Source organism: Electrona antarctica (genome assembly GCF_951216825.1).
Source record: "Electrona antarctica genome assembly, chromosome: 19".
NCBI lineage: Eukaryota > Metazoa > Chordata > Actinopteri > Myctophiformes > Myctophidae > Electrona > Electrona antarctica.
Window position 1 is genome coordinate 18,263,888 of NC_136800.1, and position 27,778 is coordinate 18,291,665.

The following is a 27,778-nucleotide window of genomic DNA, read 5'->3' on the forward strand; positions in this document are numbered from 1 at the left end:
TCGACAGAGTGGTATGTCCGGGAAAGCTATGGGTTAATTTAAGACTACGGGAGAAACCTGTTGCCAATTAGGAGCCGGGAACGCCACATGTGGGCTTGACGTAGCAGCAATCTACACAAGTTTAGGGGTGCTAAAGGGATCGCGGGAGACCGTGCTGCGCGATGGAGAGGACTGTTCATTCAAGTTCAACTGCACATTTTTAGAATTGGAAATTATTTTTTTAGGTGAATTGTGACTTTTCCTCAAAGGAAATTCCTAAAATATAGGATATACAAAACTGAGATCCATGCACAAGAGGTCATACTGAAGGATGAGTAACAGTGACGGGAGGCTGCAGGATTCAGCATAAATCGTTTGGAGGGGGCCTATTAACATTTTATTTCAAGAACACCAATATGGCAATTATCATCGCGCTATTTGTATTCACATTATTTCTGAGCACAACCGAGAGTGTATCTGAGATCTGCCGAGGAACACACTGCTTCCCTGCCCAGGACTGGGGCAAGCCGTGCGTCGGAGACCATTGCGCGCGGCGCGCGGAGGCGACGGGGTCCCGACGACAGTTTCATCCCTCGACACAAGCCAGGCAAGGGCAGGTTTACACCGGTTACCAACGGGACGCTCAGGGGAGTTACCATCGTCCCCAAAACGCGCCCCAGGCACCGTACACTATCGTCCAACCACCACACCGTCCACAGGTGGCTACCGGTGCGGATAGCACTCGGCGCTCTAATCCGAGAACCGTCACCGCAGAGGTGTTTCATCCAGACTGTGCGGGAGGAAACTGTCAGATCGGTGTCGCTTCCTCGTCACATCCCAACAACAACGAGGGTGCTGCTGGTGCTTCAGCTACACGCGACTGCAAAGGGATCGAATGCAAGCTGCCTCTCCGGATGCGCCAGAAGCCCATGAAGCCGTGCGTCGGGGACGGCTGCGCCGCAGCAGCAGAGGACCGCGGGGCCAACTCACCCGTTCATGTGACCGACAGAGCCGCGCAATTTCTAGGAGATTTTTCGGATTTGGGGTCAGAGCGTGGCGCGTCGCCGCTGGGGATACAGTTGACATGCGATATGAAACCAGGTCAGTGTTGTTTGTGGTCTGTGACTTTTGGTTAGGCTACTGCATGGTCTGGGCTAGCTGACCCAGTAGCCTAAACCAAAAGCCAAATGGTTTCCCTCAGCAGGCTTTGAATGTTGGGAGGAGGGGAAGGAAAAAAAAGATTGAGAGAATGAAAGAAAGAGATAGAGAGAGAGAGAGAGAGAGAGAGAGAGAGACTGAGAGAGAGAGACTGAGAGAGAGAGACTGAGAGGGAGAGAGAGAGAGAGAGAGAGAGATTGATTAAGACTTGTCTTGTTTACATCAGGCCTCCTCCGTTTTCAATTCATCAGAAGAGAGAGGGGGGGGGGGGGGGGGGTACTGTATCTTTCTCCACCTACCTTTAACTTATTGCTCACAGGTTCCAACGAGGTGCCCTCAGAGGACGCCCTCGTGCTTCAGCTGAGGTTGTCCAAAGGCCAGGAGAGCCTGGTGGAGGCTCTGAGGGGCCAACAGGAAGAGGTCAGGGAGCTGCAGCGGCTCCTCAGCCAACAGCAGGGGGCGCTGGTCAGCCAACAGAGAGAAATACTGGAGCAGCAGAGGAGGATGTCTGAACAGATGGACCAGGTAAGATGATGGCGACAACAACAGGGTCACATGGTCAGATATAACTAATGAAGAAATGGATCAGTGTCACTCACCACAGAGATGGAGAGGAGTGTGGGTTCAGTGGTGTCTGATTATTGTTGTTATCATTCTGTGGTTGTATTCATCTTCAAGTCACAAATACAGTAGGCCTTTGTCAAATTGTCTACTGCAGGCTTTCAAAAGTCAGAAATAGTAGCTGTTCTTTCCTTGCATAATTGATGTAGCCCAATGATGATAATAGGCCATTAGGGATGATGATGATCATGATGATGATACCAGTGGTGTAATGAAGTCTACCGTCATATGCTATATATTATTATGTAGTATGCTGTGCCAAAGTTTTTTTTGGGGGAAAAAACGCATACCGTCTGCTAATCATTTTATCCATTGGCCACGCACGAGCGTATAGCCTATAGGTGCGCATGTCGCGCAGGGAATAATTATGGTATGCCGTCTGAAAAATGACGTCACTGGATGATACATTGTGTGATGTTTGGCTGCAGGTGAAGGAGCAGTACAGCACACTGCTGGAGAGCGTGAAGCAGATGTCCTTCCAGGACCTCCAGGGGGACCTGGGCAGCCACATGGTGACCCTGAGGGACCAGGTCAGGGTCCACCACACGCAGCAGGCCTTCGCCGTGCACAAGGTGGACATGGAGGCCAGCGTCATGGAGGTGACCGCAGTAAAAGGCTAAAACAGGTTTAACCACCAGAACCCCCGACATCCATATTCTGAGGGGACCATTTGCAGAACGACAATTGGAGTAGAGATAAAAAGAGATAAAAAAGCGGTCCAATTGCAGTTGTATCTCAGATCCGTTCCACTTCTGTGGCGTTGTCCCCTAGGGTAGGTACTGATGTGGCAGTTTTGTACACACTAAACGCGTGAGGAATCATGAGGCAAGCAAGATGGTTTATTTAACGTGCACAGCATTACATCGATGCTGCAGCACCGGCGGGTCTCAATGTAGCCATAAATGTCACAATTCAGAGGTACAGCTTATATGCAGTGATAGACCACACCCAGAAGGTGGGGCAGAAAGAGACATGAGAGAAGGGGTTTTAGGGACAGGATGCAGAGGTGAATAAAAGCTTACAAAGATGAAAGGGTAATTTGCTTATAGACAAAAGGAAGGAAGGAAGGAAGAGAGGGGGGTGTGGGAACCGGATACAGAGGTAAAGGAGTGGAACAGGTGAGCAGGAAATGGTCACAGGAGCCATGTGTCAGGCACAGCGTGGTTCCGAGGAGCTTCAAAGCTGAGTTTGTATAGACACATTTCAATGTATTTAAATGTCCTATGGTGATGGGAAATTCCTCGTCAGTACCCTCACAAAAACATGCGGTAATCCTGGTCTCAATACTGCCTTCCCCTGGTCAGCCGGGGCGCCTGATGGAGGGGAAAGGAACTGGTTGTTGGAATTATGTGCTCCTTCCACGCGCTACGTCCTACCGGGGAAAACTCCCCTGTCGAATGATAAGAAGCAGCCTTCTCACTCCTCATGCATTGAAAGAAGTATGAGTCTAGTTTGAGGCTCTCCCCAGTTTGGCAGAGGGAGAGTAGTGCTCAGGATTACAGCGTAGGCAAAATCATCTGATAAAATGTATAGAAAAGATCCGTTCCACTAAAAATAGTGGGTTTAAGTGGTTAATGATAGACAGAGAATATTAAATACATCAACATGTCCCTCAGCTGCAGAGCTCTGAATCTTGTCTTGAGAGATCGGGTTATCAGATATCTTTGATTATGCCTCCCCCTGGCCAGCCGGGGCGCCTGATGGATGGGAAAGGAGCTGTTTGGAATTATGTGTTCCTTCCACGTGCTACATCCAACCGGGGAAACTCCCCCCTGTCAGGTGAAAAGAAGCGACTTGGACTCCTCATGCATTGAAGTAACTATGAGGTCAGAACGTTGCTCTCCCCATGTTGGCAGAGGGAGAGTAGCACCCAGTATTACATTAGATAATTGACACTGGGTGAAAAAAATGGGTTACAAAAACCGTGGGATAAAAATTTAGAGCAAGATATCTTTGCTTATTTGTTTTTTGACCACAATGATTTGATTTGACATGACCATGTAAGACATTTTCCTAAAAGCCAGCAATAGAAATGAAAATACCATATGCTGTGTGAGGGAGATTGACTCAACCACATGAAAGTTTTAGGAATATCACCCTGTATTCCTAAAGACATATTGGCATTTGGCACACTACATCGAACACAATGCCCTGATCCTAATGTACTTACTGAGTACAAACACATCCATGTGTCTTGTGTTTGCAGGTGGGGAGCTCCTTGTTGGCGTGTGGGAGCTGTGGTCCAGATGAGTACTGTGGTTTCAGCGGGGGGCGTCCTCGCTGTGAGAGATGCACCGTCTGTCCCGCTGGCTTCTTCCTGGTGTCTCAGTGTTCCGTCCACGCAGACAGGATCTGTCAGGTGAGCAGGCTCTTCATTTGAGCAGCTTGAAAACAGGATGCAAGCAGGTTGGCATTAAAGGGTATTTTAGTAAACAAGAAATGTTGCCAGGTCCGTGAATTATAAGCGAGTTGGAGTGCGTGTAAGTAACCAGGCAAGCAACTGTGAGGGCCAAATCAAGTGTGGCTGGAAATATGCGGACTTGGCAACCCACTCTTCAGCAACTAGCAGTGTGAACTAGCGGTGTCAGTCTACCAGAATATGCAGACTTAGCGGTGTCAGTCTACCGGTCGCATGTTTCCCATCGAAACATTAACCAGCCGCTTTTCAAGCTGCTGGTAAAAACTATGAACCCATTAAGACCTGAGGGCACAAATGTCTTCTAAATCCTAACAGTTCTCAAACCTTTTCATGTATTTGGCCATCGACCCCCATCTCAAAATATCTTGTTCCAGGGATTCCCTGAAGCAAATATTTGAGTTAAAAATGTTTGCTTTAAAATAATAGCTTATCTCGTGACGTGATACAAGCTTGTAGAACTGCTATTTTTGAATAGCTAAAGTATAAAATGATACAACATGTGGTTATGATAATGGGTCTGTAACCGCTCCTGAACCGCCTGAGTGCATGTTTGGTCCGACTAGTCATTGGTCCGAAACACGACAACCCACCTCAAACCCTAACCTAACCATAACCGCAAGCACGGGAGCAGGCGCTAGTCCGAGGTGCGGACGCATGTCGAACCAATACTCTGTCGGACCATATTATGCCTCCCGAACCGCCTTCACCTAGCACCTGAGGCAGAATAAGACCATAGTATATGCTCCAACTGATATCATGAGGGCTAATTTATTTATACCCATGAGACAACGTAAAAAACTGCAACACAAAAAAATATATTTGTTTAACACAACACATTTATAAAAGTCCTTGTCGACAGTCAAGCTGTCCTTGAATTGTCCATATGTCACAAACAAATTCATGATGCAATGACAATAACTGTACAAACATACTGTGTGTAGTGCACCTTCTGCACAGATTCTTAGGGGTATTTTTAACTTTTTATTTTTTTTTATTTTGTAGAGACATGAAGAGCTGAGAGCTCCTTTCCTCTCTGTACCTTGTTTGTTCTGACCAAACATGCCCAAATCCAACAGGTGATTGTAAGGAAGTGATTAGGGTCTCGTGATCTGCCCGTACAACAGACCACAAAGCACAGAACTGTAAATGGCACTAGTATACCATACAAATACAAATAAAAATACAGTTACCCATAAAAGGTTAGCACTAAAATAAAATATTACAAAATACCCATCTCAGGGACAGCTACATGGTCAGTGGACAAAGTTACGTGCCAACAACTGATGAATCTCTCCCAATGTTTTTTCACAGGACAGAGATGAATGCCTTGAAATACCAAACCTTTGCGGAGGAGATCAAAACAAATGTCTCAACACTCCAGGTAAAGAGAGATATGTCCAAAATTGTACAGTAGGTGAATGTATGCTGAGAAGGCTTGAATGATGTCTACATCCCCAAACAAAGATAATCTCTTAATCTTATTTTATTATTACTACTACATACTATCAATATAATTATTTCTATTCTGTGTCAGAAGTAAACTAACTGAATCTCCCTCTTCTCTGTGCCACACTCAGGTGGTTTCAGTAAACTAACTGAATCTCCCTCTTCTCTGTGCCACACTCAGGTGGTTTCAGTAAACTAACTGAATCTCCCTCTTCTCTGTGCCACACTCAGGTGGTTTCCGGTGCCACGGCATGTCGGAGCGAGACGGTCACTCAGGCTTGTGCGGTCACGCCTACTTCTACAACCCCGAGATGGCAGAGTGCCAGGCGTGTTCGGAGTGTGACGGCAACCCCGTGGCCTTACCTTGCACCTTCACAGCGGACACGGTCTGCTCCGTCCCTTCTGGCCGCGACGGCGCCTTCTCTCTCTCCTGGGCTGGAGACTCCAGTCTACCTTCGGTGCAGGGTCACGCCCCACCACCAGGCCACGCCTTCCCCAGCGTGCAGCTTCATCTGGAGGGCAGAGGCGACGGAGGGCTGGTGAGCGTGGAGGACGGGCGCCTGGTGTTCCGGCAGCACGGCCTGGTGTGGCTCGACGAGAACCTCTCCCTGAGCCACGGCTGCCGCAGCTTCATCCAGGTCTGCCTGCGTGTGAACAACACCGACGCCTCGGAGGGCCGCGACCTCAGCGGCGTCCGGGTGGAGCAGCGGGAGTCCAAGTCGCTGCAGAGCGTGAGCATCAGCGGCGTGGCCGAGGTGGCCCCGGGGAACGCCGTCTCGCTGATGCTGCGGAGCGCCAGCCACCACTGCAACTACAGCAGCGACGGACTGCATCTGTACGACCCGTCGGCCGCCACGCTCAGCCTCTTCTGGCTGTCGCACGACACCGGTGCCGTCGCCACCACGGCGCAGGCCGTGGCGTCCGCGCACTACCACACCAACTACCGGCCCACGTTCCGCACCACCTCCACCTCGGACCCCTACGTGGTCGGGCTCACCCACGACGGTCGCGGGGTGCGCTTCGCGGAGAGCGGCACGGTCCGCTTTGTCTTTCAACAGGCCCTGTACTCCATGGGCCAGGCGTGCGTGAGCGACGGCTTCAATCTGCTAGCCTACCTCAACCGCAACGGCTCCGGCATGGAGCTGGCCCGCGCCTTCAAACCAGGCGTTCACTACCGGGACACGTCCATCTCCCTGTCTGGGGCAGCTAGAGTGGGCCCTGGGGACACGCTGGCCTTCGAGATCCTCTCCCCTGCCCAGTGCAACGTGCGCTACTTTGGCGACGAGACAGGCATCAGCACCCTCAGCCTGGTCTGGGTGCCAGCCGCAATCTCCTCCGCCCTCTCCGCCTCCGTGGCACACACTGGCCTCCCCTCAGGGGCCGTCCGCAACAAGCCGCTGTTCTTCCGCCAAACGAGCCCCCACGTCTCCCAGGTGGCGCTGCACGGGAAGGGATCCGCGGACCAGAGGCGAGACTTCGTCTTCAGGGAGAGCGGGACCGCCAGCCTGGCTCTGGACCTCAAGCTCATCCACTCCTGCAACCTGGTCAAGGTGACCCTCCAGAAGAGGAGTGACGCAGAGAGGTCAGGGGAGGGGGACAGGGAAGCCGGTAGGCCAATCCCCCTGGCCCAGCAGGTGGGAGGCCAGATGCCTGAGGGCAGCCAGTGGGCCAGTGTGGCACTGCGGGCATCCTTCCAGGTGAATAACGGCACAGCAGTGTTCTTCACTCTGGACTGCGTTCGTGGACGGGTCAATCAAATCAGCCACCAGGCAGGAAGTGGAGTGTCAATACTCTGGGTAGCTGCATAGGAACCTAAGCAAAGAAAAGAGTACACCATATAGAAACAATACCTCAATAAGCTAGCATGTTGGGTAAACATTTAACAGTATTCTGTTGTTGATTTCTGGAATTATTAAGTGCAGCTCTTCGTGTTTTGTTATTTTCTTGACAGGCCTATTTTAAATTTGTAGCAGCTTATTTTCGTTACACTATAGCTACTATATTTTTCATACTTGTTACATTCACATATTAACTGTTTCAGCATTATATAGTAACAGCATTATATAGTACCTACAGTATGTACACTGAAATCTCAGTTTCTAGAGATTTTAGTATTGTATGTCTAAGGTGACATCATATTGTCATCAAACAACAAAAACATAAAGGGTTCTATTCAGACTAGTGCCTGAACCTGTCTTTATTCACATTTTGAAATGCTGTGTGTGTACATTCTTTGTCCTATATTTATGTAATTGAGTTTACTCTGTGGACACCACAGGAGTTTTAGACAATATTGTTGTGACTCTAGGATGTTCAGCTTTCACTATGAGTGGTTTTCCAGTGCTGGTTTTACTCTTAAGTATGTGTTTTTTTCAGGACCATGTGTTTCATGTTATCCGCCATTTTCTAAATACGAGCGAGCATGCCTTCTTTAACGTGCTCTGCAAATTATGAACTTCAGTAAAGACCCCCTGTGTTTGACTAAAGTGTTACTGACACAAAACCTTCATCGAAAGAAGCTGGTTATTCAAAAATATGAGCATGATGCGTGTTACATCTTACCTTGACTGAACTGTAATTAAGTGTATATTTCATTTGTTTTATACTGAACCCAATAAAATTGTGTTTGTTTTGTGCCAGATGTGACTGACTGCTGCTGTGGAAAGTTTCACTGCATTACAGAGTGCTTGTTATTTTAACAAGTTGGCCCCTGTCATTTAAACTGCCTATTAAGCTACAGCTATCAGTCTGTGCTGGGAAATCTGGAGCATGTTTGCAACTGAAATAACATTCTGTATTAAACTTAAAACCCTAAATTATTGTAAAAAAAGTCATAAAAGTTTGCCAACCACTTCCTTCCGACCAGCATTTGTTGGCGTGTGACCTGCGTGAAGCAGGCTACTGTACTCTTTGTAATGTGGAGGTCAGCTACAGTAGGCATATTATTCGTTATGGCTCAAAGTCAGCTACATGTACATGGTTCAAATTAAACACAGGTGCCACCAGCAGTACTCTGCTGCTTTCTATTACACATCAAACGGCAGAGGTCATTTACCGTGAATTCAGGCAGTCAAAATTATATTAGACTGGTAGTTAACCGCTTAGCGGCCTTGGCAGAAGATTAAAACGCAGTGCGGAAACGTAGGTGAATATTGAAAAGGCTGTAGATGAGTGCATGCCACATAGGTCTTTGAAGCGACGGCCTAGAGGTACCGTACTCCACAGGCCATTCCATAAATCATGACTTTTTACTTTTAATGTTTGTTTTTGTGGCTTTTGCCTTTATTTTTTAATATTTTTTATAGAGGGAGGGACACATGCAGTAAGGGCCGTCGGGATCGGGAGTCGAACCTGCGGCACACTGCCAGACTCTGGCTACCGGCCAGGGTGCCTGGCCCGCTGAGCCACGGCCCAGGCCATAAATCATGACTTTTAACCATGCACTTTTAGGCCTACTCATCATATTCCCATGGGGAATAATTATGATTGACCATAATTATTCCCATGGCTACAATAAATATCTATCATCAAAAATATCCAACCGAATAGGGTCGCTACTGTAGGGTTCATGTGGTTAAACAAAATTAAGGCTGCTCTCAAAAGCTCAAATTCTCAAATGTCACCAATACAGCATGCTCAGAACAGTAACATACAGTACTGGTATCCTAATCAGTGACTGTCTACTCTAGTGTCTACACAGAGGACAAATTAACTAAAACAGACTGAACTTAAGCCAACATACAGAGAGAGAGAGAGAGCATGTCATGGTGCAAATTGAAATCACTCCCAGACTCATGCACAATTCTGGGTGAGTTATGGTGGATAATAAACATAATGGGAGTACTTGGGAGGGTCAGAGTCTCCCGATACCCAGAACTGAACTTACATCGGCCTTGCTTAGATGGCCTAGCACCTATTAGCACCCTGGATAATAGAGCACAGATGGGGCAGAGACGAGAGAGTATTTTTGTGTACAACACACACACACACACACACACACACACACACAAACACACACACACACACACACACACACACACACACACACACACACACACACACACACACACACACCGACACGCACGCACGCGCACACACACACACACACACACACGATTTTTCTGACCGATCATCTGACCACATGGCAGTTAAGTGGTCAAATGATCGCTGGTCCCATGTGGTCAGATGGTTAATTGTGTGCATTCTCAGAGCATTTTTATCAATGGATTGTGTGCCAACTTGTTATTATTATATGTTCGAAATTTTGAAACATTTTAGTACTTTTACGTTGGTGCTGTAAACATGTATTTCATATGCATTGCTACTTTTATACCTAAGTAAAGAATCTGAGTATTTCTTCCACCACTGCTCGAGTGTCCATTTTCACACTAACATTTTGTTTACATTCAGCTGTGCATCAGAGTGACTGAGATCTGAATGACCCTGTGCCTCATTTGTGACTTGCAGTACTGCATGCAGACGCGCTCACAGGAGCCAAACGCTGTAGAGATGGATAGAGAAAGAGACGGGAGGCCAGCATGACGTGTACGGTGAAGTGAAGTGGTCTCCATATGGTGCACTGTACAGACGAGAGAGAGAGAGAGAGAGAGAGAGAGAGAGAGAGAGAGTACAGTACAGTACAGTACAGTACAGTACAGTACAGTACAGTACAGTACAGTACAGTACAGTACAGTACAGTACAGTACAGTACAGTACAGTACAGTACAGTACAGTACAGGGCAGGGCCAGTATCCCCAAAAACCCTACATCTCAAACCACCAGAGAGATACAGACATAATATGTACCATACATCCAATCCAAATGTTTATAATGCAAATTTTAAACAATGGTTGACCATAGAGCCATTTTAATCAATATAATAAATAGCCTACTGTGAAAACAAAAACACAAAGCCAAAAAGGACAGAGAGGAGAGATGGAGAGGAAATTACAATGGAAGGGGATGATAAGAGTAATTTATGTCAATCTTAACAACATATGTTGTTTTTTGGGAGGCGTCCATCTGGAAACAGTTGTGAGTGGATTCAAGCTCCTCTTCTGTCTGTCTACATCACTGAGTGGGTTTTCAACACAGTGTTAATTGTGTTGACTAAGACTAAGACTAAAAGACTACGGTTTTTCAGAAGACTAAATAGTAGTGATGGGAAATTAATCTGCAAACACATCGGTATCGGCCGATTTGAGTTGTTTTTAGATTAATCGGCATCGGTTCGATTAATCAATCAGACCGATTAATTAATTGGTCCGACTAATCGGTCTGTCTTTACAGATAAACAAGCCCAAAGTAACAGCTTGAACAGATCTACAGGCTCACAATATTAAATATAAAGGTATTAAAATATAAAAATGTCTTAAAGTCCTAATGTATAGTAGTTTGATGCTATATTCACTTATTTTGCTGGGGACCCCTGGGTGTATACTGTAGTGGTCCATATATTCATCATGAAATGATGAGCAACCCAGCAAGGGTTTCTGGTTTTTGGTCATACCCCCATCATAACATACAGTGATTCCCAAACGTTAATATTTTATAAAAACTAAAATCTACAATTCAATTTGCACAAAGACATTATAGTGACATCTTTTCAACAGATCTGTCTCTCTGCCTCACTCAACGGGACGTCCATACAACGTCTATACGACGTCAAACAGACCTCTCGGTAAACGCCAACCCCAAAACGTACATATATATATACGACGTCCTGAGCGCATAACCAGCGGGACGTCCATACGACGTCCATACGACGTCAAACAGACCTCTCTGTAACCACCACCACCAACCCAGAACGTCCAGGTCGCCGGCCGTCCCAGCCAGACGTCCATACGACGTCCAAACAACCTCGTCGATACGACGTGACAGTATACCTGCAGACTCGGTCCGTTGCAAGCAAAAAGACGTCCATATGACGTCCATACGACGTTGACAGGACGTGCTGCATAAAATCATGTTCAATCAGGCCTTTCAATAGACTGAGTAGACGTCTACCCGTCTACTCAGGCGTTCAGTAGGTTGATTTCTCCCTATTTTGTACTCTGATGTCAGGGCTTTCAATAGAGCCAGTAGTCTACTGTGGCTACTGATGGACCAGTAGGTTTGATGGTGCACCGTCGCTATTCAGAAGGCTGATTCTATGAGTCTTTTTCATTGATGTTTTGTGGCGACCGAAGTGGCATGAACATTTTGTTGAATTAATAATATGATATTGATTATGTGACACTGTCATACACAATGGCTAACCATGAGCCTGTAATCAATAATTCATACTAATGTAATGATATGTGCTTTAAAACAGTGGAAAAAACCTAGAACAAACTGGTTACTTTCATTTTTAAAAAAGTCAAACACTTAATAGTTTTACACTACCACCATCTAGTGGACAAAAAGAAAATAGACAGTACAGACTTTAATGTAGATATCATTTATTATACTCAAATACATTGATGTCAGCACAGGGGGTTAACACAAACTCAAATGGTGTTTTAATGTGTCAACCTGACAACACTACAGCTTAATTTTGTTCTAATACAGAGTAAGCTGAGACAATATACGTAGTTTAATGAATACATGAAAGTATTACAGTATATATAGATCCATTCTCTAGGATTGTACACAAAGCTTCAGGGAGTTAATCAGCACGATGGCCTACTCTTCTATATAGTGCAAGTTCTACAGTTCTACAGGTCTCTCAACAAACACTGATCTGATGATGTTATGGGTAGTTTAACAGATAAGTCTGTAAGGGCTATAAATGTTGATTGACTTTCATTAGAAAAAAGGAAAACCAATGTATTGTAATTGTCTGGCAATGCTGTGTAAGTGTCAGTAGAAGGCAATTCTGTGGCTGTGATTAAAACGTGACAGTGGGGTCACCGATAGAAATATAAAAACCATACAAAGAGGTTTTTGTTTTTTCTTAATATTAGGTTCATCAGCATGAAGGAAATGGCATTGCTAGCATTTTATACAAGGCCTCTCTGTGGGGAGAAAGAAGTGATCACACCGCTGCAACATGACAAAGATACACATAAAAACAATAACACACAAAGAGAGCAGCGAGGAATCATTAATATATTGTTAATAATACTTCAAATGCCACTGTTGGAACCATAACTTAGTTATTTCAAGATGTAAGCTTCAAGTAATACTTAATTAACTTGGAGCTAAAAGGCTAAATGTTATACTGGGACAAACAGAGAAGCAGCTCGAGCTTAAGCATAGCGTCACTGATAGTGAACGGATCACTACTTCCGACAGTTATCTGTTAAGAACCATCTACTGTACCATAACTATCTCGACTGTTATCATTACACAATGCTTTCTTAAAGCTGTCAAGTGTGTGTGGATGCAACAGCCACATCATGAAAAAACGTTGCATTAGCAGGTCCCAGCCAAAAGCTGCCTGTTTAAAGATTACCACTGTGAGTTGACTGTAGGTCAGACCCTGTACACTGTACAGTGAAACTGTATGTATTAGATTAGCACTGTGAGTTGACTGTAGGTCAGACCCTGTACACTGTACAGTGAAACTGTATGTATTAGATTAGCACTGTGAGTTGACTGTAGGTCAGACCCTGTACACTGTACAGTGAAACTGTATGTATTAGATTTTGGTCCGCGTTGTGGCCTTGTGGGGATTAGGCCTACAGTCTGTCACTTAAGTCTGGTACTTAATAGTCGATCTACAAAGTCACAACCCGTCGCTTCACTACGTGTTGTGAGCTTGCAGATCTGCTATTTTGTTTAAGACTTGTTTAAGTGTGAGAATATGATCAGGGTTTAACCGGTAAGTGAATGAGAATTGATGCCATACAGACATGAGAGTGAGATGGTAGGAAGAGTGAGTGGAAGAATGGAGGTAGGGTTACATGAGGTTGGGGTGTGTGTGCGTGTGGTTGTGTGTGTGTGTGTGTGTGTGTGTGTGTGTGTGTGTGTGTGTGTGTGGTTGTGTGTGTGTGTGTGTGTGTGTGTGAGGAGGATGAGAACAATATTTTTGTTGTCTAATGCAGTATCTCCAGTAGGAGGCGTTTGAAGTCTCCTCCACAGTCAGAATCCAGAGCCTCCTTCAGCGTAACGTCATACTTCTCCAGGTACATGTCCTTCACAGTCTCCAGGTCGATCTAGAGGACACAGTGATCAAGATGAAAATCACTTTTTGTACTGTATGACTCACATTTATTACTTGCGCAAGCAGAGCGTGCAGGTACTGTAATCGGCTGGGTATGTCCGTGGTGTGCCAATAGGGTACCACCATTCTTGATGACGTAACTAAGTACGTAACTAAGTAAGATCAGTAGTTTTGTGATCGGCTGGGTATGTATGTACAGTATGTATGTATGTATGTCGTGGTAAGAATGGTGGTCCCTTATTGGCTGTTGATGGTGACGTAGCCTAACTAAGGTACGTTTCAGGGTTGGTATGAGGTCAATAACAGGTCTAAAGGATTTAGAACAGCAGTTGTGTGCAAGGCGCAAGTTGGCACCTCGACAGAGTGCATTTCTAGTTCACCCTGATGTCTCAGCATCAGTTGAACCCTGGTGTCCCTATTGCGGCAATACATACGTATATACATGTATGTAGTCCAAAAAAGCAGACAGGAACTAAACATGGGAGAAAATGCAATGACTCTGCATGAATAAAATAATTCGGGTCCACTCAAAAGAAATGCGTTTCACCGTTTAACAGGTCCCAGCAACCTAATCATTGGCTAACGTGCATTAGTAATAAATTAATTTAAAATAGTGGAAATAGCCTATGTTTCACCAGTTTCAATTGAAACAGGCCTCCACCCTCAGGGGGGCCTCCGACTGACCGCCAGGTGTCAGTCAACCTCTCTCTCTCTCTCTCTCTCTCTCACACACACACACTTGCCTCAGAGCGGCCAACGATGATGCGAATAAGTGTGTCCTCGTCAGTCCCACATCCCTTCATCCCTTCATTGAGGCGTCGAGCAAAGTATAGCTGAGGGTTCTTAGCACACCTCACTTGGTTGACACACACACACACACACACACACACACACACACACACACACACACACACACACACACACACACACACACACACACACACACACACACACACACACACACACACACACACACACACACACACACACACACACACACACACACACACACACACACACACACACACACACACACACACACACACACACACACACACACACACACACACACACAAATTAAGCACTTCCCCTGCAACTGCAACAGCATCAGTACATAGTACCACGATCATTGACACTTTCCAACATACCCAGAGTAATGAAGCACTCCTTAAGCGTTCCTGTGGCCTCAGAGTCAATGGTATCCAAGATATCTGTCCCTGAAAGCTGAGGGAAAATAATACAATTTCAGTTAGAAAACATTTGGATTGAATTTCGATTTCTTTTTTTTGTCTTGTTTTGTTTTTATTGAGCATAGATATATGAAGCATAGTTTGGCATCAGGGTTCTGTCTCTATTCCTGTAAGCATGAACATTAATGAACATAATTTAAGTTATATGCCAAATAGAATTACAGGGACCCCCAAGGGGGATATAGAAACAGAGCCTACAGGTGGATGCTGGGAAGGCAGTGGGATTGCAAAACTCCATCGCTTCACAAACTACTTCCATCTGGGATCACTGTAGCCCAATAGGCCTATCTCACAGCCCGTTTTTCACGCCCACTTCCGGTAAATAGTGGTGACTTTAACATGGGCATTTACACGTTTTTTTCTCTGGAGAATCTAAGTACATTTTCTAATGTAAAAATGTGACAGACCAATATTATTATGAAGCAAACAAGATGGTAAATCAGGTCGAGCAGATAGAACAAACCTTACCTTGAGAAAACAAAAGTTGTAGACTTCTTAAATAACCTCTGTTAACATGTAGCGTCTATGGAGTGACGTCACGCTATCACCACTAACCCCGAAAGGGGGCGTATTTAGGGGGGCGGGGAAATTCTGTGAGATAGGCTTATTGCTGAAGAAGGCGGGCCCTTTTTTTCAAGCTACTTGGCAGGTAATTGGCAGATCCCACCCGTAGCTGCCACTGATTGGTCCGACCCAGGCCGGTTCGGTTCATCATAAGCCCCTGACAGCTTGGGCACACTTGAACTTCCATGCGCGGCCAAAGGAAGCTGACTTTTGTGTCATTTCTGCGTCAAACCCGGAAATTACGCAAAAGACGCATGGAATCTTAGGTGTAGTTACAGGGAAAGTGAGCCCAGATGGTGGCTGTGTTGTGAACTTGTCAATCAATAGCGCCCCCATCTGGCGTAGTCAGGTTATCTCTAAGTACAATGAAGTATTAAGTGATTAAATTAACACTCTGGATTTTACAGCACATTACAGTAGAGTAGAGTAGACAGACACTTTCTATGACTCTTGACAGTTTTTCAACCATCAAGTATTGTGGTTGAAAAGTGTCAGTGACAGCTGTGCTAAGGGTCACACAGAAGCAGCTTTAGGACAAGATGAGACTGTCACATACCGACTCGTAGACCTTGAAGGTGGCCTGGAGTTGCATGTAGTTCCTGTAACTCAGGACAGCGCTGAAGGTTGTCTCGTCCGTCCCAAACCTTCCTTCTCCTGCCTGGTGACACATGATAGCGAAACAATATGCCAGCTTATTTCACATTTATAAAGCCCTGTGTCTAACATGGTCTCAAATCTCCAATATGCATCAAATGGCTACATAATAACATCATGACAACAATAAGGTGTATCTATATTAGGCAGTGAAAGCTGCCGGGGACAGAGAGCTGGTCAACAAATCGTCTGTGTTGACGACCCCCCAGCCTCAGGGGTTATCGATAGGATTATAGGATAGGATGTTATTAGTCTACTACTTAACACTATTAACCTACATTATACAGCACTAATTTGTCATTCTAACATGAACAAAATGGGATATTTTGTTTTACAAGCTATGCTTGAACTTATGCACAAAACTTATAAAAACTCAAATCGGGCCCTTGTAGGTTGAGCCCATCAGAACAGTAGCGGGTGCCATAACATAAACCAGAAACTGAACGATATAGGCCTTAATCATCATGACATCACACACAAAAAATATTCTTATTTCTGGAAGAACAGGACACCTATGATATATGATATATATATGATATATGATCAGTGACACCAACATGTTGCAGGGCCTGGAATTGAACCTTTTCTGTTTCCCAAGCAGTTTCTCTACCCGTTCAGCTATGGCCACCCCACAACTCTATGGGTGGAGTCTGAAGGGTTCAGACTGCAGTGGATCATGCAGGGCGTTTCACTACATTGTAAGACAATGCTGACCTCAAACAGAGCTGTGGCATCTTGTTCTGCCAGAGCCTCATCCACTTCATAGCCTTCATCCCTGTTTGCCTGGGGAGGAGGAGAGATGGACAGAAGGAGCAGGGAGAGGGAGGGGTGGAGAATAGGGGTGGTAGGAAGAGGAGGGGAGAGTAAGCGAGTGGAGGAGAGTAGGGTCATTGAGTTTTGATTATAGAAAAACAAACGGAAAAACAATCCTCTGGCACACAGTGTACAGTAAAACAGCTGGGGATGATTATATTCACCATTCTGTGGTTAAGTACTGTTGTAGGATATGAGTCATGGGGGTTTGACTGGAAAGTAGACCAGGAGAAGGGAAGGAGAGGAAATGGGCGAGGGTGGAAGTGAATGAGAGATCTAGAGAGGGCACGAACGCCAAAGCGTGATAAACACAGCATTGCTGCCGGTGAACAGGGTCTCAGTGCTGTTGAGCAGAGATGCAGCAGTGTAACACTACAATCAGTTCAGGGTGTGGAACAGCCTACCAGAGCATGTAGTTGATTCCATCACTGAAAATGGCCTTCAAGCCTTTAAACACAGTGTTCATAGACATCTCCTGTCCAGCCCTCACACTGACTGTTGAGCTGCAGTGAACCATATGATTGGGCAAATGATACATTATCATTACTTGGCTATTGTTCACAATAGCCAAGTCAAGTCATGAATAAAAATCACACCCTTGTGAAGTGAGGGGCGCTAATATATTAAAGTCTAAATCATGTTGATAATGGTGATGTAAAACAAACGGTGCAAACACAAACATTAAACGGCATTAACAATAAAGAGACAATATGACGTAAATTACATTAATTTATGAGTACATTTCCCCTTCATTGTCAATGCGTTTACAAAACAAACATTGAACTAAAGACAAACATTAAACCTGTGTATAGGAGGGGCTAGCGCCCCTCGAAAATAGCTTGACACTGTGTGTCAAGCTATGAAGGCCCTTTGAAAGACTGTTAACATACTGCTGTTCATGGTGAATACGTAGTCTACAATTACAATACATATTCCTCCAAATTTGTCAGGCTTCTGATTGGTCACTGACTGACTAACCAGCAGGCTCTTTCTGTCTTGTTCCGCCCTGGTTCCAGATTGTTTATGTTGATTTAGCTAAAACATCTTTTTTGGAGAAAAAACTAAAAACAAACAAATGATATGCCCTCACCATGCTGCACCTGTGATGTTCCTTTTTACTGACACCAAGTTTAAAATAAGAATTGAATGCACAGAATATCATTACGAAGCAACTGAAAACAAGTTATTTCAATGGTAGTGGATGGAGAGAAAGGATTTTTGTCCAACCACGAAACGGCAACCAATGGGTGCGGAGAGGGGCACAACCACGGGCGGGACTTAAAGGGTGAATACCCATTAACATTTCTAAGCTCATGTTTTGACACATTTGTAGTTGATAGTGTAATTGATGTGTTGTACAGTATTATGTGACATCACGGACAAGGCATTACTCTCCCACTAAAACGGGGTGAATTCAGTGAAATTGGGACACTTTTTGGTAGACTGTCTACAGTCATGTTTTTGTGAGGAGAAGACTGTTGTATGTGTGTTGGAAAAAACGTGGAGTCTGATACTCTTCTCTCTCTGCAAAGAGCCAGACAGGGATTTCAAAATGGACGGCTAGGGTAGTGGCAGGTTGCCAAGGAGTCCGAACTGACAGGTTCTATAGACCTATGAATTAATCAATGAATTCATGCCTCTCGCCTCGTGTGTATCTGCATCCTGATTTCACGTACTGATGTGCCCTCAAGCGATGCTACTACTGTACAACACTGTTTTCCAAATCTCCTCTTGCTGAGATAATGGCAGCTCCACATTGGTTGAAATAAACCAGTAGCACTGTTGGAAAACACCCGAGGACTGAATGAGATCCATAGCTAGTTGAAAAACACATGATGATGAGTCACAGCCAAATGGCCTGACAGAAACACAGGCCAATATTATGATAATTTGCTATATTAATACCCAATTAAGATTCTCCAACCGTTGGACAATTCTTTGTCAAGGGATATGCCTCACAACAATTTGTCACTAAAAATCAGGCGTAATCATTAATACTGTACATGTATGAACCTTTTGGTGTTAAAATTAACTTTTAGTCTGTGTTTACCTGTAGTAGTGCAATCAACAGGTTCTTCACGTCTCCACTGGTGTCACCCTCAATGTCTTCCTCGAGGTCCCGCTCATGGACTACAGTATGAGGTAAATACATACAGTAAGCTGTGATGAGGATCTCCGGTCATAAATGTAAAACTTAAATCTTTAAGCTTTATGCATATCAATTCAACGGAGATATAATGCATTGTGTTAATCTTTTTTGTACACCAAAATGCATGGTTCAAAAATATATTAAAGTTGTCCAATGAGTTCAACTTGAATATGAAAGAATCGTCTTGTGATACCAGAAGATCAGAAATCTCCATCTCTAATCTTAGGGACTAAGAGCATTTTTACAACAAAAGCAGGGAGATTGTCTTCAGTCTCTAGTTGACAGAAGTGTTTAGAGACTGACTTGTGAGTCTAATGGAAGAATAAAGTCATGCCATGTTTGTGACTCAACCTCAAAGATGACTGTTTTTGCTGTGATTCATTCTTATTCTGTGACTCCCTTTGGCTTATTTACAGTGTGTTTTACATGTGCTGGCTGGGCAACCACAATTTCCAATGTGAACGGAACATCTAATTCATGGTAGTTCCTCTGTATCACAGTGTAAAAGAACACCTACCCTGGGCGTATGTATCCTTGTAGCTCACAATGTCCTACAAAACAGACAACAGAGGACATTTAGTAATCCTATAACACAGTGCAGCCACAGAATGTAATGATACAGACACACGCTGGCATCAAAGAGGCACCAACAGGCTGAAGCCAAAGAAAGGACAACAGTGTCCGTAAACAATAGTTATTTAAAATGCTGCTGACTCATGTATTAGATTACTTACGCTACAACAGTCCCTGGGTACTTCTCACTATTTTGTTATAACCTCCCTGGCTAAAGCCCAAACCACACCAAAGGGTCACGTTGGGACAAAACGTTTTTTAAGGTAGGCTACACCAACGCAACTCATTGCAACTCGATGAGTTGCATTGTTGTGGTCCACCTTGTCCCAACCCGACCCTTTGGTGTGGTTTGGGCTTAAAAGACAACAATCCAGTTGATTATCGATTACACACATACGCACCTGGTTGGTGGCCGTGCACAAGATCTCCACTAAGACCGCTTCATCTGTGCCCGCGCCCTTCATGGCCCTCCGGAGCTCCTTGGCGAAGTAGACAGGAGGAGGGTCCAACATGGCCAGGGTGGCCTTCTCGAAACTACCGGTCAACTCCTTCTTCAGGACCTCCTCCAACTCCTCAGGGGCCAGACAGGGGGAGAGATGAGGGTAAGGATGACAGACATAAAGACATACATACATACATACATACATACATACAGACAGACAGACAGACAGACAGACAGACGTGTATTTGTTTCTTTGTATCTCTCTTTAAAGTGCACTGTTGCACTTTGATTCGCCCACCTCAAGTGAATTACTTTATCCCCAGCCAAATCCATATTTAGAGCTTGCTAGCTAATATCAATCTAGTATGCCAAATCGCTCCTCACTTCGGCTGCAGCCCCTATACAGTAGCTAGCTACAGGAGTATACTGCAGCCGAAGTGACGAGCGATTTGGGCCTAGTTGATAAAGAAGCTGTGCAGATATAAAGACATATATATCTTTCATTGAATCTCTTAGTTAGTTAATTTGTCTCATTGGTTAAGATGAATAATTATCACTAAAAGCAGAGTAGAGGGAGAAAGAGAGTGAGAGACAGAGATACGTATGGTTACGGTAGTTCTTTATACTCCATTGTACTGTCGTACAATAGAGTATAAAGTTGGCTTAATTCTTTCCCGTTTCCCTCGCCCCTATTACATCATTCCAACATTCTCAAATTACCTCTCATGATTGACTCTCTGAAGTGCAGATCCATAAAACATCCAATAATAGCCCGGTTGTGGATTTGTTTTATCTGCATCATCAGTCACACAATCAGCCTTTATTATCTATAGACAGGTCAACATTTGAGACAGCTACAGTAGGTAGCACTGTACTGTAGTTATAGTCATTCAAAAATAAATAATTGGAGGGAGATTTGACCGATTTCAGATTGTTAAAGTGGATGTGGAGCTACAAAGTAATTTAACTCTTATTGTCAGAATTGCTGCTGCATTTGTGATTACTAGACAGAGCACTGGCTGTATAGCACCGAGTCGGTAGCGATGAAGGTTGGAGATCCATGCCCCACCCGGCTATGCAATACCCGTTGTACCCGTGTCAGAGTACCCGTTCCACCCATCTGTCTTATATGGACATTTCTGTATCTGTCTCTCTGTGTCCCTTTATTCCTATATATGGAGTTTTGTGTCAGCCAGCTCCATATATGGAGTCTGGGCAGGGCCCTGTCCAGAGCCCAGGCAGAGGCCTTTTGTGGCAGTTCTGGACAACCGTGGGTCCGACTCGACACCGGGCACTGCAGTCCCTATGGGTGTGTGGAGCACGCACGCCGAATTTGAAGTCGTGGGGCGAACGGTTCTCGAGTTACGTGCATTACAGCCGTACACACACACACACACACACACACACACACACACACACACACACACACACACACACACACACACACACACACACACACACACACACACACACACACACACACACACACACACACACACACACACACACACACACACACACACACACACACACACACACATGGTGCATTTATAGATAGATAGATGTGATTCTACAGTATATGAATGATGTATAGTGATGGACTAAAAGTGATTCATTATAATAATGAATTCATCAATCATTAATAGTAACTACTAATAGTGGCGGTGTGTGTTAAAGCAGATATCAATTTGATATACGTTGGTGATATTATCGATGTCCCCTCCGGGAAATACTCACAATCAGGGATCACAATCCCTTGTTTTACAATCAGGATGAAACTTACATCATCATACTTTTCAAAGTATGCCTGTTTGATCTCCACACGTTGAGCTGCAGAGCGATTGGCCAGGATGTCAATAATGGTCTTCTCGTCGGTCCCTGGAGAAAATAGAAAACATCACCATCGAGTCTCTATAGGCAGGACAACATACAGAGTCTATAGACCACCGATCAATACATTGTGGGGGTGGGGGGTTATCTATTGATATAAAAAAAGAAAAAAACAAACACATGAACTGAACTTTATTTTGTTAACACATTGTGAGTTTATAGATGAAAGAATTTGAAAAACTTGGCATGGCCAAAATATATGCCCGGTTATAAGTGGTTTAAATCTGGACACATCGTTGCAGAGAGTTGGAGAGACCGATATCAATCTGTCAATATCAAAAAGAGTTTGTTTATAGTGTCTGGTTCTAGTTTCTGTGAGATGACATGTATCATGGTACTGATAGATGACTGTATCATGGTACTGATAGCATCTTATCAGACAGACACAGACAGTAAAGATGCACTCATCCCAAATGTGCACACAAACCATTGCCTGTCACTTGCAGATCAAATAATGCACTTTGCCTGGGAATTAAAAATATATACTGTAGGAGTATAATAAAATTAAAATAAAAATAATAAACACTTACCAAAGCCTTTGCAAGCTTTTCTAATCTCCTTGATGTCAGCAGTAACATCAAAGTCCTCATAAGGAACAATAGTTGGCTACAGAGGAGAATGACAGTGATGACAGTCAAATATCTGAATCAAGCAAACACATTTATGAAGTGTAGACCAGTAAACAAAACATCCAAATCCACTGGATTATGTGTCGGCTGCTACTGTACAACAGTCCAGCCCAATTTTCTCCAGTAGGGGTGTAGCCTCTAGTGAAGTCTGTGGTGGGCTCGCTGAGTCATGGGACAGGCAGCTATACGTGGGCGGCGGGCCATTGATAGAGCCTCCTCCTCACTCTGCATCTGATACAATGCGGCCTTATTGATAACGGTCGGTAAAACGATGGCGTTTCTGTGACATTCCACTTACGCTCTGGACCAGAGGGATCTACATTCCACATAACTGCAGCGTGCAGCCTCCTCCTCCGATATTCGACAGCCACATTGGGCAATTTGGGCCAATCCCCTAGCCTAGAGGTTTGCAGTTACAGTAGCCTAAATCTCTTGGAACTGCGCAATTTCATTTAGATTGATCACAATATTTGGAGCTTTCACGTTAACAAAACACAACATAATGTATTTGCCAATTACACGAATTAACGTTACGGTAATTTGTCGTTCCATTTAATTAATTAAATTATTGCCAAATGACGAAAAGAAGAAAACAAGGCGTCACTTTAGTTCGCTAAAATGTAGACAGTTTTACCTGAACGTTGCCCATTATGTTTGAATCTCAGAATAAGGTGATGATGAAAGATGATGTCTCTCGCCGTAGCCGGGTGTGGGTGAATGATGCAGACAGAGAGCAGAGCAGCAAAGTGCGGACACTGACAGGCTGGACACTGACTACAGTCTGCCTCAGTACTTTTTCCCAGGATGGAAGGAGGGAGGGAGGGAGGGGGGTTGGTTTTTACCCTGAGGACGCCCCAGCGGGCGGTGGCGCTCCCGTCGGTCGCACTCACGTGATCCCGCCCTTCCTCTGCGCATACTTTTACAACGCCTGCCCACCAGGATTTGTACATGTGGACTCCGAGTCATTCCACACCCTTGTGCAAATGTGCAATATTTACATTTAAATTAGTGGTCGAGACAGGCACGCAAGACAAGGCGGGGCGCCAACGCCGCCATGGCAGTGACGGCACGGAGTGAGCTCTGATCAGCAGCACCAGAGGAGCCATGGAGGGGAAACGTCTCGTCCACTGACATCGCTGACGTCACAATCATTTAACAGTTTACTTTAGTTTTAGATTTTTACAGTTTAACAAACAGAAACATTCATGTATACGGAGCCCCATGGGCCATTGCAGCCCACTCACAAACGCCGCAGTTGAAGCAGTTCTGATTTATTTGTCACCTCTCATTATCTATTGTAATGTAAGTTGCTGTTGATATTCCCATGGCATGGGTGGTGGACTTGTGCCCACCTATCCTGCTGTATCCCTGTCAGTTTAAAAGCTGAATAACTCAAATCAATCCAGCCCAGGCCTCTTCGATGTCGTTTGGGACATAGATATGTAAGGGATAATATCTGGCTAGGTGGTCATTGTCGGGAGATAATTCACCGACAGGGAGTTTAACCACCGAGGCGAATTAAACTCCCTGTCGGTGAATTATCTCCCGACAATGACCACCTAGCCAGATATTATCCCGCTTATTACATGGCTACCTAACATAAATTAATACATTGACTCAAAACACAACAAAAAAAAGTATTCCATAAGATCGCGCTGGCTGCGTCTGCCCAGCGGGCTGCAGCACTGTTGGAAACGAGGAAGTGAGTTGATCAAATGGAATCCATTTTCGGGTCCTGCTTCGTCTATTTCTCGCTCAAATGTTTTCAAAAACATTTTTGAGAGCAATGTTTAGCTGTAAATGACATTGTGTGTCACTAGTGTGTGTGTGTTTACATGGCTGACTTGGCTGTCATGTTGGAAACAGCAGTAAATCAAGCGGGGCGCAGCCGGTGCTCAGAGGGTTTGATTAGGCAGAGGTCTGTTATACAGCGGAGCGGGCATTATCATCACCGCTGAATTAAGCGTTTGACCAATCAGAATCAAGCATTCAACCAAGCCACGTAATAAATGGTTTGGGACGCCTCGATGTAATATCTAGAATTTCCACATGATGGCGGTGTTGTACTGAACTGAAGTAGAATGGGCTGAACAGTCAGCATGCCAATGAACTGCTACTCTGCTAGTATTTCAACGTTTCAGATTATTAACCAACATTGTTAAATACTTAATAGCATAAACTACAAGCTTGCAACTACAGAGGTAGGCTAATATAGGGCTTAATTGGTTAAGATACGTTTTTAGTTGGCTTAAGTAAACAAGAATCCAGTTCTGATGTATTTGTCACCTCTCATTATCTATTGTAATGTAAGTTGCTGTTGATGCCATGGCATGGGTGGTGGACTTGTGCCCACCTATCCTGCTGTATCCCTGTCAGTTTAATAGCTGAATAACTCAAATCAATCCAGCCCAGGCCTCTTCGATGTCGTTTGGGACATAGATATATATATCTATGGTTTGGGACACCTCGATGTAATATCTAGAATTTCCACATGATGGCGGTGTTGTACTGAACTGAAGTAGAATGGGCTGAACAGTCAGCATGCCAATGAACTGCTACTCTGCTAGTATTTCAACGTTTCAGATTATTAACCAACATTGTTAAATACTTAATAGCATAACTACAAGCTCACAACAAGCTTGCAACTACAGAGGTAGGCTAATATAGGGCTTAATTGGTTAAGATACGTTTTTAGTTGGCTTAAGTAAACAAGAATCCATGTTTTTCCCAGTATAATACAGCCTTAAAGGGACTATTTAACAAACAATTCAAATTCAATTAAATTATGAAACAGTGACCATGAGCTGGCACAGTTCAGCTATGGTGGATGATGGCTGATTTACCTGGTATAAGCAGTCTCACCAATACTAGCACAACGGTTGTGCATCCAGCTCATCAATGTGCAGTGCACACATGATGAATCTGACAGCTGAGGCTAGAGAGAGGAGAGAGCCTGTGTCCTCAGTGATGATGGGACACTTTAAATTAAGGCTACAGCCTACATCCTTCCTGTGCCATTTCTATGTCTTTGTGATAACTACATTACCACAAGTTTACATACCTGAAGCATGCAGTTGTGTAAAGTGACTAAATACATTTACTTAAGTACATTTTGATGCCAATACTCTTGTACTTTTACTCAAGTATATTTTGAATTCTGGACTTTCAGTTACTTACGTAACAGAGTAGTTCTACATTGCAGTATTGATACTTCTACTTAAGTAAAACAATTGAGTAATCTGTAATCACCAAAAACTTTGTCCTAAGAAACTCGGCTTCCGTCATGATGTTTTTATAGAAATATTTATTGCAGGTTTGGAGAACAGGGTATTTACTGTATGTACATGCGATTACAACTGAACACGATATAAATGTACAGTACAAATACCCCTGTGTGGATGCTACAACAGCTAGTAACTGTAAGCAACATCATATAACAAGCATACAATACAGATAGTGACCACAAGTATTGGATAGAGATGTCAAATGATATAAGATCATTTAGGTCACATTCTGGTGACTTCCTGGGGGAGCCGACACCCACGTTGAAAACTTGCAGCCAAGTGCACGAAGCTGAACTCAACTCACCATGTTTGTGTGTATTAAACTTGTGGTCATGGTCACACATATGGTTTTTTGGTGACAATGGAGAACTGTTTGATTTATTTATCAGCAGGCGAGTGATGAGGTCATGCATTAGATGTGTGAAGACTGAAGAAACACTGCCAATGCCACACACACACAATTAGCATGCGCTCATGTGCACGAGCAACAGCACACACACACACACACACATGCAAATACAGTGACAGTTATTTATTTCTTTGCAAAATGTAGGTGACCTAGCATTTCTCAGAAAAAAATGTGTATTCAAGCAAATGGCGAAAATAGGCAAGCAACTGAAAGGAAGAACCGTACTATCACACCTTAATTGTGCCCAACTCATATTTGGCTTTCATGGCCCTCAAGTGTACTTGGTAAGTGTACTGTGGCCCTACAACATGATGCAGTTCATTTTGTGTTTGATGTGTCAGCTGTACAGTACCTAGGCTGTATATAGTACGAGTGTCAACCAAAGAGGCGGAAACAATCATAGATATTTCAGCACTCCATAGATTATTCTCTTAACAGCAAGCTACTGTGAAAAATCCATGTACATTATTGATACCAATGCACACCATTTCAAAAGCATTGTTTTACATACAGTAGGAACTCCGATAACCATAAGCAACAACATTGAACATTTCACCATCATGTACTACGTTAATACACTTTTGTTCATGGATGTCTGACATTTTGCCACATGCTGGCCTATGAGAAATGTATACACATATGGCCAACCTTTGTCAGAACATATACTGTAGGCCACAGTACAGCAATCTCACTTCTCCATGTTTCTATTCAAAATGATCTTGTCATTACCATTCATGGTTCAAGATAAAGGCTAGTTTATATCTCGTTGCAAGGCCCCTTTCACAAGTTTCACTGACAAAAATGACCTATTATCAAGTGTAAGGCATTATCATTTATAAATGTGTCTCAGGGCTTTGGTCATTTTCCACATTAATGATGTCAGTTTTAATTAACAGTTTCACTGTGCTCATGTCCTTCCATAGTTTTTTTTTATCCCACAATTTTGTAACCCATTATTTCACCCAGTGTCAATTATCTAATGTAATCCTGGGCGCTACACTTCCTCTGCCAACCTGGGGGGGCAGTGGACTGACCTCATGCTTCCTTCTATGCATGAGGAGTCCAAGCGGCTTCTTTTCACCTGACAGGGGAGAGTTTCCCTGACCGGACGTAGCGTGTATACAATACAATACAACACGTTATTCCGACCAGTTTCTTTCCCCTCCATCAGGCAGTTTAGAGATCAGGATGTCCTTCCATATAGTTTTGTCAAGTATTTAGTTTGTTAGCTATGTAGTCAGTGCACTGTATTTCAGCTGTAAACAATATATCCACAGGCCAATTTACCTACATTTATTGGCAAACTGCGGCCTGATGCAATCCTGTTTATATTTGCAAAAATGACAGACAGA

The 27,778-nt window shown here is 44.2% G+C and overlaps 2 protein-coding genes across 3 annotated transcripts; one reads left to right on the forward strand and one right to left on the reverse strand.

Moving 5' to 3' along the window:
- The first annotated feature begins 256 nt into the window (after positions 1–256).
- LOC306943274 (uncharacterized protein) lies at positions 257–8,262 on the forward strand. Its single transcript, XM_079529509.1, has 6 exons — positions 257–1,080; positions 1,457–1,662; positions 2,187–2,357; positions 3,965–4,117; positions 5,489–5,558; positions 5,855–8,262. Exons 1-6 carry the CDS (start codon positions 396–398, stop codon positions 7,429–7,431), a joined length of 2,862 nt encoding a protein of 953 aa, XP_079385635.1. The 5' UTR covers positions 257–395; the 3' UTR covers positions 7,432–8,262.
- Positions 8,263–12,041: 3,779 nt separating this feature from the next.
- Positions 12,042–24,201, reverse strand: LOC306912377 (annexin A13-like). Of its 2 annotated transcripts, none has more exons than XM_079488555.1 (11): positions 23,368–24,201; positions 22,635–22,710; positions 21,998–22,092; positions 20,174–20,341; positions 19,717–19,750; positions 19,101–19,180; positions 16,952–17,020; positions 16,140–16,241; positions 14,918–14,993; positions 14,513–14,625; positions 12,042–13,761 (listed from the first exon to the last, which is right to left on the reverse strand). In XM_079488555.1, the coding sequence occupies exons 1-11, from the start codon at positions 23,380–23,382 to the stop codon at positions 13,642–13,644; spliced, it is 948 nt and encodes a 315-aa protein (XP_079344681.1). In that variant the 5' UTR covers positions 23,383–24,201; the 3' UTR covers positions 12,042–13,641. The 2 variants fall into 2 exon arrangements, with proteins under 2 accessions (XP_079344681.1, XP_079344680.1); XM_079488554.1 differs by having other exon boundaries at positions 20,174–20,344; positions 23,368–24,200.
- Positions 24,202–27,778: the final 3,577 nt, after the last annotated feature.

Excerpts from the sequence above, each read along its gene's own strand:
- LOC306912377 (XM_079488554.1), bottom strand. Across the intron at positions 19,751-20,173 it reads TGTGCACGGCCACCAACCAG|GACATTGTGAGCTACAAGGA; the intron begins GTGCGTATGTGT and ends TCTGTTTTGTAG. Across the intron at positions 17,021-19,100 it reads TGTTGATTGCACTACTACAG|GCAAACAGGGATGAAGGCTA; the intron begins GTAAACACAGAC and ends CCTCCTCCCCAG.
- LOC306943274 (XM_079529509.1), top strand. The coding sequence starts at position 396 with ATGGCAATTATCATCGCGCTATTTGTATTCACATTATTTCTGAGCACA. Across the intron at positions 1,663-2,186 it reads TGTCTGAACAGATGGACCAG|GTGAAGGAGCAGTACAGCAC; the intron begins GTAAGATGATGG and ends GTTTGGCTGCAG. Across the intron at positions 2,358-3,964 it reads TGGAGGCCAGCGTCATGGAG|GTGGGGAGCTCCTTGTTGGC; the intron begins GTGACCGCAGTA and ends TTGTGTTTGCAG.